This window comes from Phytophthora infestans, genomic scaffold, assembly GCF_000142945.1.
Source record: "Phytophthora infestans T30-4 supercont1.37 genomic scaffold, whole genome shotgun sequence".
Classification (NCBI taxonomy): domain Eukaryota; phylum Oomycota; class Peronosporomycetes; order Peronosporales; family Peronosporaceae; genus Phytophthora; species Phytophthora infestans.
Genome location: NW_003303722.1, coordinates 1,537,204 through 1,548,431, shown reverse-complemented (window position 1 = coordinate 1,548,431; position 11,228 = coordinate 1,537,204). Strand labels below are relative to the sequence as shown.

Below are 11,228 nucleotides of genomic sequence, written 5' to 3'. Positions count from 1 at the left end.
CAACCAAGGGCTACGCCGCTGGTGAAAGAGCAGTTGGAGGAGTACTGGACACGAAGAACTGCACGTTCACCATTGAAGACCCATGCGCCGCATGCTCGCGCTGGACTTGGCCGTGGCCCATCTCCACGTCGACGATCAGCCGTCAATTGCTGGGGATGCTGTACACGGTGAAGCAGACCCGCGTGGAGCGACAACCTGCAACAGCATCACGAACAAGACGAAGCGTAAGGAGTTTGCGATCAAGTTGAAGCAGCACCAGCGCCAAGGTAACTTTATTGTGTACTTCGATGAAACTAACTTTAATGTGTACTGTAAGCGCGGCCGAGGGCGCGCGAAGAAGGGTGACCGAGCTACGGTTGTTCTGCCGCCGTCCAAGGATGCGAACTTGCAAGTCCAGTGCGCTGTGAACTCGGCCGTTGGTGTCGTTTTGCATCGCCTCGAAAGAGGTAGCATTCGGATGGAGCAGAACGCGGACTTCATCGACGAGATATACGCGACGGTCAAAGCGTTCCAGTACTTCCGCGAGAACGACGCTGGGAAGACGATCGTTGTCGTCTTGGACAACGCCCCCGCCCATCGCCAGACGGAGGAGCGCGTGACGTCCCATGCCGACCTGGAGCTGCTGCGTCTAGCCCCCTACTCGCCGATGTGCAACCCCATTGAGGATTGCTTCTCCGTCCTGAAGTCGCACATCAAGGACCACCTCGCCTTGGATCGCTCGGAAATTTGCGATCGCAGCGACATGACCGACGCCGACGGCAGCATCCTGACCGTGAAGGAGCGCACGATGCGCTTTCTGGAAAGGGCTGTCCGCGGCAGCATCAAGTACATCACTCCCGCCATCGTCTCGAACATGGAGCTACACGCCCGCGACTCCGTGAACGCTGCCGAGAACATGGTCGACATGGTCTACGGAAAGTAGGCTGATAGTGCTAGTCGAGCTTGGGACCCTCGGCTCTGTCTGTTCGCTTTGCATGAAATCAATATCGCTTTGGACCTTGATTTTTGGCTGCTAACTACATTTTTGGGAAACCGAAAAAAATACAGTATCGTTTTGGTTGAAACTATTCTCAGCTTGGCCGGGCAATGGTGTAGAAGTCCCTCTCCAGTTGTTGAGAATTCGAACGCGCTCAGCTTGTCTTGTTCGACCACAAAGAATATCTCCAATTTCTTCACCTCAAAACTTTCCGGCGATTCAGACAGCATCTTCAGCCATTGGTAAAAGAAATAGATGCGAAAAGAATGCTTGTGGGCACTCGTCACTTGGACCAAACGCACGTGCTGAGTACATTTACACACCATGATAGCATCATATCACCTTGGTTCCATATTCCGGGCTTAATCCATACGGGGCGAGCACAAGAAAGCTCAGGTATTCCATCCGAAACCACAATAACTGATTGACTCCACGGGTCAAGCTTATTTCCTGCTGAATCGACAAGTTCGAGACCGCCATGTCGAAGACTTGAGAAGAACACCATCTCCAGCATCCATCCATTCAGTGCTGGGTTGGAATGGTCTCGTAGTGTCGACATGAACTTCTTTTTGATAGCCTCCGGACCGCATACCATACCAACTGTAGTAGCAGCATACTGACTGATCAACGGCGACACAGTACCTTCCCAATTCGGTCGCTTAAACATCGCAAAGAGCCGGTTGATGCAAAGCTGTGAGCAGTGCCCTTTTGAAGAGAGCGTCGCAGCACTTGAGGTGGATTCCACGGCTCGGCAAAGTCTGTTCTTGACGTCGGTGGTCGTATAGTCAAACATGTAGCGACATGATCCACCAGCATAGTGATACTTCAGCTCTACCATTTCGGCAGGAGACCTTGGTCCATATACGCCGCCTGGAGCATCCAACATACTCGCCACGCACATAACAAAATCTCGTTCCTTAACCGCATCAAGGTACTCAGCCAATGTCCACGACCAGACATCAAATTCCATTGCACGCATCCGGATATCCGTTCCCTCTTGAACTTTACCACGAGAGGCTACCGAGCATACAAATGTCAGCCGTCGTTTGACAAGATCTCTCGTCAACCATCGGTGACACTTGACTGTTAGCTCCCTGAAGAAGTCTGCAGCTGTCCAGCCATCAACAAGCCGTAGATGCTTCTTAGTGTCATCGACCAGCAAAACTTCGTCTACGTCTGCAATCTCAATGGTTCGAGTCTTTCTTTCTTCGCCAGCAAGACGCACGCAGTTCAGATCCATGTCTTTAGCCACGTGAATCCAAGTAACTATCCATTCACTTCTGTCCACAGTCGACGCGAATGCCATTGCAGTTGTTGACTTTCCCGTTCTAGGAGGGCCAAGGATCCAGCCCAAATGACTTTCGCTCGATACCTGATCGCGTAAGAATTTGAATTGGCGGTGGAATGTGGGCCTGCAGTAGAGCATCATGCGAGAGGGTAGGAGTCCGGACTCGTCCACATCTTCTTTCTCCAGCACAAAATTCTGTGAGTTCGGGTCGTAAACGTGTGATCCCCACCGAGTCGACCGCCACTCCAGACGCTGCTTCTTGTTGGCTGCTTCCGGAAGTTTCACCAGAACGTGGATTTCACCGTCTTCACCGGCGTCTTCGTTAGGGAAACCAAACGCCGTGCTGCGGACACGATAGCAAGAATCCATCTTGTTCTCCTTCTTCTTCATGATATTAATGATTCCAGTGGGGATCTCACCAGTCTCCAACATCGTCACGTCAGGATCGTCCGTCTTGAGCCAGTTGTCACCCTTCTTCGCGACGTATAGCAGTAGTTGGTCCGCAGGAAGTTTGTACATTTTCTCCTCCTTGATCATCTTCTTCAAGATTCCGACCTTCTTACACTTATCAATTTCCACCACGATAACGCTCCCGTCTCCGACCACTTCGCATCCCAACGACTTCATTGCTTTTGGAAAGGGAAAAACTCTCTGGGTTTATTTAAATCCAGAGTACTATTTAGCTAAAAAATATCAGTATCAGCTCTAGATATCAGAATATTTAGGTTTTAACCGCATCAACTTGGTCTTGATAAAAATATTAATTACTATTTTCATAAAGGTATAGTTAATGTTTCAAAATAGTTTCCTGCTTAGGTGCGAATAAAAAGCAAATTTGCGGCCGAAGCACACCGCGTTCACGCAGCCAAGTCGATGTCTTTCGTCTTTGAGAATAAGAGTTTGTGACGTACTCTTCCTCATTCTGATTGGTCGGTAAACCGAACCCAAGTGGGGAGGATGTAACGGCATACGGACCAAGTGTGCCCCAGGTTCCACGAAGTATGACTTGTCACTCTTTGGGATACCTGGTACGTGATACCAGGGACCAACGACATAGCTTCAAAATAGGTGACGCATAGTTTGTACGTTGGGCTCAAGCTTAGCCTACCTATAAATACTTTCAGTTTGCAGCTTATCTTTAGCTGGTTACTTCGCTCCCTTTAACAAGGGACCTGTCTACTGCTGTTCACTGAGGGTTTGTCTTCTATCAAGGTGCCGTCATAGAAAGAACTCTGGATTACAGAGTCACAAACGCCTCCAGTATCAGGAGCCATTTGTCAATTTAAGTTAATTTAGAGGCTGCTGGCCCACATTGCTAGCTCTACCTAAGCTAACGTAGCTTATTTTACAGATAGTGCATTCTCGCCAAAAAGCAGCTAACTGGACCCGAGCTAACAAGGTGTCGTGGGATTTAAGCCTACCAATAGAGATTGAGGTTGCTCTCGAATTAATCAGCATAGTAGAAATGTAAAAAACCAGCAAATCTATTATAGTGACCACAGTGCTGACTTATTTGGTAGTGAGGGTGTCACGAGCGAAAAACGCGAGGTGGCTCATTTTACGGTTTGCGCCTCGAGTGTTACACTTTAAACTTTGAGCATACCCCGTAGCACTGCGACGAGCGGTGCGAAAGCACCCGTCAAGGTTACTGCCGGAAAGGCGCAAACCAAGAGTAATAAGCCTCGCGACAAAGGCCCTACACTCCAGAAGGAGCCACCACCCACTCGAGAGAATATATTGGTCTCTCGAGGAGAGATTTGGGGCGGACATCTTACTGGAGACACGCATTGCTCGTCGTAGGCTTATCGGTGGCCACATGTCGAAGGGCGTAGATGAACGTGCCCTGCTTCGTAAGAAGACGCTGTTTGGTGACAACGTGGGGGCGGCTCGGTGCGTGCTTCTCGCTCAGCATGGAATCATTCTTAAGGATTTCACGACTTTGCGTAAGAAGTCCGAGAACCGGGGTGATCTCTACCCTCTCTGGGGCTATCCCTCGGTTCTATTCGAGAGCTGTCCCAACTGGAGCTCATGTGAGGGCATGTTCTGGGCATGGGTGGAGTCTGTCAAGTACTCATCCTCGGAGTTGCGGGAATTCCATGAAGATCCACTGCTGTCCCGCATCTCGGACCGGCGTGACCTTTGTGTCCGGTTTGCCCACTTGGTCAGCAAGCTTATGCAGCCAGGGTTCTTCTGAAGCGCGCAGCTTCTAGCGCTCACGATGCGCGCGGGTACGGAGTGTCGTCAACGTCCGTATTCCGTTCGGGCAAGAAGCCCCGGACTACTCACAAAGCTGCCGCCGCTTCTGTTCCGAGATTAAACAGCCTTCGCGTAGTCTATCAGGAGCCGTTTAATCGGTTTCCACGAGGTTTGGAGCGGGCATAACCTCTCCAGTTCACGAGGAGATGGCACTTCCCGCGAAGTCGCCGCTCCTGGCGAACCCGCTCCACTGCAGTCAGCTTCTCCATTCCGGTTAAGCAGGGGCGGAGGTGCCCTCGTATGATCTAGAGTACGAGGCTCCTCCGAGGCGCTTCTATCGCCCGAGTGCCCCCCCTGCGGGTCCGACGTAGTGTCCTTACGTTGATCGCGTCTGTCTACGCGTTCCCGTGCTTGGGATTGCACTTAGCCTTGGGGCTGGCGGTGATGCTGCCACCCAGACCGGGAATCAGGGCGTCTTCGCTCGAGTTGTGGACAGCCTGGACCAGTTGGAACGGGATGTTTCAGGTGTAGCGGGGTTACACGCAAGTGGCTACATGTAGCCCCTTGGTTACGAAGGAGGTAACGAAGGAGGTTTTCCACGTTAGTGTGCGATACACCAATGGTTACATTTGGCAGACTATTGGACTGCATGCATTTAGGGGATTCATCGGTTAAAAGTCAATATCTTTTAATTTAGAATAGTAAGATTCTGTCAGCCATTGGTTGATAAATACCGTTATTTAGAGTATTATATTAGGCGGGAAACCAAAACAGACAAATAAACAGCTCTCCCGCAACCCCATAGTCCTCGCGTAATGCAATGGCAAATGCCTCTTCGAGTGTAGAGGGGTCCGATCTTGTAAGGCAGTAGTGCGTCATGCCTTCGCGCATACCGAACACGAACACATGAACCTGAGAGGCCATATCGATGGGCTTGGATACGATACACGACGCGAGGTGTCGTTTCTTCTGGACGTAGTCGCGCATAGTCATCGTGCCTTGCCGAACGGCGAAGATGTCTGCCCGAATTCAAGATTCATCTTGCGGCGGCTCGTACGCGAGCCGAAGGTCACTCTAGAGGATATCCAGAGTGGGAAAGGCGTTGGGGTCGACGGCCAACTTGCCGGGGGCCCATTCCTTGGATTTCCCAGACAGCCGAGAGAGGATAAAGTGAATCTTCGCGGAAGGCGCCTCGATCAACCTTGAGGCGATGGCGATGTCGATCTTTCGAAACCAACGATTCAGTGGAAGTCGGCCTTCTCCGGCACCGGAGTAGGTGGACGTCTCTAGCGTCACGACGTCATTCGTGAAGATACGCGAGGGAGTTGACACTCGCCGATTCGCATCGGCGAGCTCGCGCTCCATGAATTCTTGTGACGTTACGCGCTTCTCGTCGGGCGTCGCTGAGCGCAGCAGCGATGTGACGACGGCTTCTTCGGGCATTGCCGCGAGGCAGTGAAGAGCTTTCCACTCGATCCGAGTGAGGTGGGGGAAAGCAGCGTGGTGAGGTCTTGGCTCATGTCGAACTTGGTCATTGGAAGGGCTACAAGTGCTACCAGGTGTAAAGGGTCATGTATTTACTTCGTTACTTGCTTACACTATAGTGTTGAGGAAGCTGACAATAGGACGGCTGAGTCTTAGATTTAAGGAATACTCAACTCTGACTTTTTAGGACCAAGGCCACAGCCTTGGCCACTCTAATACACGTCATAGTCCAACTGGCTAATAATGGGTCTGGCTCACCATATATCAGCCAATGGCATGACAGCATTTCACCTACTTATGAAAGGAAGTATACCTACTAATGTAATGGAGGGGCCAATTACACGAGCTCTAGCGGCGAGGTGACCATTGGTACTGGCGAAGCGGACACCGGTGCGTCGGTTTCGCTGTCGGTCGCCGTCTGGTGTCAGCGTGAGCGGCTCCGGAGCTGTTGCCGTGGAGCCGCTAGCGACGCAGATGCTGGTGTCGTGGCGATCCGTGGTGGATCAAGTGGCGGCTCGAGCGCGCGCGGTGGCTCAGTGACCGTGTCGTCCGGCGAGGACGGCGTGGTGAGCTTTTCCAGTGGCGGTTCGAGCGTGCGCGGTGGCTCGGTGACCGTGTCGTCCAGCGAGAACGGGCGTGGTGAGCTTTTCCAGTGGCGTTCGTCGCAGCACTCTCGGCGGAACGATAAACGCTGATACCGGTGCTAGCACCGGTGACAGTGTGGGTGGCGGCTCGGTGAAGGTTCACGGCGGCTCTCTTAGTGCGCCATCGGGCGTTGCAGGCGCGATTTTCTTGTCTGGAGGTGAAGCCTCGACATGGATGTTGTCACTGGTGGCAGCGTTTGGCTATATGTTGGTCTGGTGTCGGCGGTTTGCCTGGTTACTTGGCAGCGGCGGCGTAAGCGTCGTGAGCGGTGTTCTTGTAAATGGTGGCGCCTCCAATGGCCCGACGGCAATTAGCAGCGGTCTACTGGCTGACGCTGTGTCGGACTTTGCAAGGCGACAGTACATGTCTGCACGTGCCCCTCGTCGTAGAGACGGGAGATGGCTTGTTTGACCTCCTCGCGACGGTTCTTCATAAGCTGCCAAGTAGGGCTCTCCGCAGACGCAGAGAGCGATAGCAGCATCGCGATAGCGATCACGGCGATAGGGAAAGTAGCCATGTAGCGACGTATACATATTGATTCGAGTACATTGTTTTTATGACACACATACTTCGTAAAGCAACATATTGGTCACTACTTGCTTCTGCATAGATACATATAGATGGGGACTAGCTGGCACTTCCAGCTAGCCCGACCGTACGTAGTATCTGGGAGCTTCCACCTTACGCAAAACGGACTCCGGCATGTACTACGGTAACGGGGATAATACAGCGACGTTGAAGCAAACATCCGAGACCTCGACATACGGCTGAGCTCTTCGCGTACAGCAAGCTTTGCGACTTCGTCGAACAGGAAGTCGTTGAGATAGACTATGGTTGCGTCTTGAAATAGAGTGCATGACGACAATGATACGTCCAACACGTCCCCAATCAGCACGCGAGCCTTGCGCAAATTATGTAGCTATGTTTCATTGGACCGTACGCACTTTAAGCCAGCATGAGCAACCTCAGCTCTTTTCTCGATTCCAAGACACTGACTGACTTCGTCTGGATCGCAAACTTGGCCGCAATATTCAGCCCCGACATCGAGGAATATGTCATTTTTGTTGACAGGCCTGATCATCTGAATGATGCTGGACACTGCGGTAGGCAATAACCAGAGTTTTCATCAGTCTTCCCAGCGTCTTGGCGAATATCATCAGCGGAAACAGTGTAATAAATGTGCTCGTTCAGCTTGGCTGACTTGCAGAAGAGGTATCGGGGGTAGTTTAGGCGTCGTTACCGGTGGTCTTGGGAAAACGTACGGAGGAAATTGCGCCAAACCGTTTCCATAACTGCGCTTTAGCGCCCGTAGTCGTTGCTCGAGCTCCTTGGGGGAGAAGGGGGTGTTTGCGGAGCTTGCCGCTGGCGAGCTTCTTCCAGTCGATGCTTTTGCCTGCAGATTCACACGCGAGCGCAATACCTACAAGTTGTTTGTCCTCCGAGTACGAGAAAGAAGTGCGCATCTGCAAAGTAGTATGTATTTGGAACTGAGTATGTAGATAAGTGGCCTACAGGGGATGTAACGGGCCTGTTGCTGTAGAATAAGATCGTTGTTGGTGTCTGTAAGTCCCGTTTTGACGCTGCAACTGGGTTGCATTGCACGCCTCGGCACTTTCTAACCGAAAAAAGACGTTAAAACGATTAAAAAAGGTGCGACCTATTACGAAATTTGCATTACCATTTCTCCAGTCGTGCAAAAATACTCCGATGAAGATACCTATCCCTCGCAATGGGGGATTCTTACTGGCTCACTCGCTCCCTTTGTGGCCTGGTTTGTGAAGGAAGCATTTTGCTATCTTTCATAGGGTATTTTTCTACCGTCTTTTAAGAAACTGCTTAAACACAGCAAAATGCTATCTTTGTACCGCGATAAGGTAAATGGTCAATTTAACGGACGCGCCCTATTAATGTCCGGGCTATATTTAATAGTGCCGCCCGAAAGTGATAGAGAGGACTTTAAACGGGTGAGGACTTTATTCCTTGCTGATATGATTCGTGTACCAGGTTAATACCGTCTAACGCATCATCTAACTCTAAAGGATTTAACAGTCGCCGTCTTCGTCCATATGCACAAAATTTAGCGCCATTCACATCGTGCTTGAATATAAACCATGACGAGGGGTCTCTCGAGAAGCCTGCTATTTCAGCGCTCCGCAGGATGGTTGTCTCATCCGTGTCTCGCCACGCGCGGAGGTCTCAATCGCAAACGGTGTCAACACTTGGCATCAGGGAACCCGAAAATATAATTTATATCAATTTCAAAGGACATCGAGAAATACATAACGCGCGGCAACCTAAGAACGCAGCAAATAAATAATTGGAGCGGGGACATTGCAAACGTAAATTATTAGTGAAATAAACTACCAAGCCTGGGTGAGGCCGCCTAAATGCAAGCATCCACGGTGGTGAAAGAAGAGAGTAGGTTGTGTTGGGGTGTTCCTGAAGCTGCAGAATGAGCTAGAATATGCGATTCGGAGAAGTCGAGAGGCTCCAAACCAACCACAAACTGTAGGTAGCTGTTGTCCGGGAAAATAAAAGTTGGGTCGTCGTACACCAACCTCGTAAATACAGCTGGTGTTGTTGGTACAACATTTTCTCTTTTCTTAAATTCAACCATTTCATCGGCTTGAATTTTAGTTGAAGCATTTTTCGTAAATAAATTATTGATAGAAACAATAAACAGTAATTGGCAATAAATATATTTATCGGGTTCCCTGCTTGGCATACGTGGGCTACCAAAACGAGTGCATTCGACTCGGTCCGACTCTTTCCAAGCGTTATTTCCATGTACAGTAGGTCCTTAAAACGACATATTTAGTCCACTTGATCATCGCTTGCTTATGCTCACTGCTAACCTACTGCCTTTAATGAGGCATTATTGGAAATGACGGAAAAGTGTTTCTCTCTGTAGAATGGATCAGATTTGGTAGCTTTTATAAGGACTCTATTCGGAAGAGGCTTGTATTTAATAGTGCAGGCATGTAGCACCCCACAGGACACTATTCGGTAGGGGGCTTTTATTCGGGCGCATCCGTTAGTAGCTTTTGCCAGTTTAGTAGCCGACCTATTTTCAGCCAATACAGTCAATGTACCCATACGGTTACTGAATTGATTTGTCAAACCTACAGCTGCTCCGTCTTAGTAAAAACGTGAAGCACGTTATATCTGGGTGTTTCCCGCCCATTTCCAAGCCTGGCTCAATGGGAAGGCTTCGAAAACCTTATTCTGACGCAGAACTTGACGCTGCCGCTCAAGAGGTGCTTTCGAGGCCCACTACGAAGACAGCGAGCGACAAAACCAAGATTCCCCATAGCACGCTTAAGTAGTACGTCGCCCTAGCTCGGAAAGGGATCCCCTGCAAGTCCAACCGCAGCGGTCCGCATCCTATGCTACTAGAACATGCAGAGAAAAGCCTCCGAGACTGGGAACTTGGAAGGCAGCACGTCGGGCAGCCTGTAAGCCGCCACGACCTTCTTGAGAAGGCGCAGGAGGTGGCTCAGCTGGTGTGCGGCCTGTCGATGGAGGAAGGCTGGCTGCGCCGCTTGCTGGAGCTTCACTCGTCCCTCACATTAAGGACATCACAGCCCATCTCTAAGTACCGTAACGAGGTGGAAGAGCGTGATCTTGCAGTGTTGTTCTCGTCCCTAGCTAAGGTCATGATAGAGCACAAATTCGGGGCAGTACGAGTTTTTAATGTTGACGAAACCGCTCTTAGCACTACGAGGGAGCACAAGCAGGTGATCGCTTCATGAAGAAGAAGAAGCGTCAAAAAGACGTACCAAGGCGAGGAAACCAGTGTCGTCCAGAAAGAAGAAAGCTGGTCAGGTGCCAGCGACGGAAACTGAACCTGTGGTAGAGGCTTGGGTTTTGGCAGTAGCAGTTTATAAACTGCTTATAAATACTAAAATAGAGAAAAATTTGGCTTAAGACAGGATTTACTTTTTAACCTTCTTGGATCGATCAGACGAATCTAGCAGTTTAATGAGATTAAGTCAAATGTGGCTACTAAACAGACAAGTCCGCCAAACGTAGCGCCTAATTTCCAAGCCCCACAAATGCAACAAAACAACAGCATTTAATCAGTATAAAATCACAAAAATAGCTGTGTGTCTGCTCTTTTCGATGGCGCAAGTAACGTTTCATTTGGACTATTCCTAAAAATCTCTTGATATTCATATCCAGAGTTTTAGGGGCGATCGAAAACCGTCGACGATCCTCTATAAAATATTAGGGCGCTACATTTGTAATTATTAAAAGTATAGTGGCTTGCAAGTGATAGGCTTAAAGGACGGAATACCTAATAAACGACGGTAAAGCATAAAAAGCACTGGTGAATATCGTTCCAAGCCGCCTGGGTCAACATTCACGCTATCTGGTTTTCGGTGGATGTTGCTCCAATATACGGAACCACCGATGGTGGGTGGTATAGTACATGAAGGCTACACGAGGAATAGATGAATACTACAAGGATTCCTATCGAGGCCGTCTCGCGGCAAGGCAGCAAGGTCGGACGACAACGCACGTTCGACCGCGGCTTCTTCATTTTGGCTAAACTGTATCCTCATACACATCAACCTTACGACGTAACGCGTAAGTAAGCCCCCCTCCCTCTCTCTCTCTCTCTCTCACACACACACA

General features: G+C 50.1%; 1 protein-coding gene across 1 annotated transcript; it reads right to left on the bottom strand.

Moving 5' to 3' along the window:
* Positions 1–1,092: 1,092 nt before the first annotated feature.
* PITG_15513 (crinkler (CRN) family protein, putative) lies at positions 1,093–2,891 on the bottom strand (the record flags this gene model as incomplete). Its single annotated transcript, XM_002898405.1, has 1 exon — positions 1,093–2,891. The coding sequence occupies one exon, from the start codon at positions 2,889–2,891 to the stop codon at positions 1,260–1,262; it is 1,632 nt and encodes a 543-aa protein (XP_002898451.1).
* Between the last annotated feature and the right edge of the window lie 8,337 nt (positions 2,892–11,228).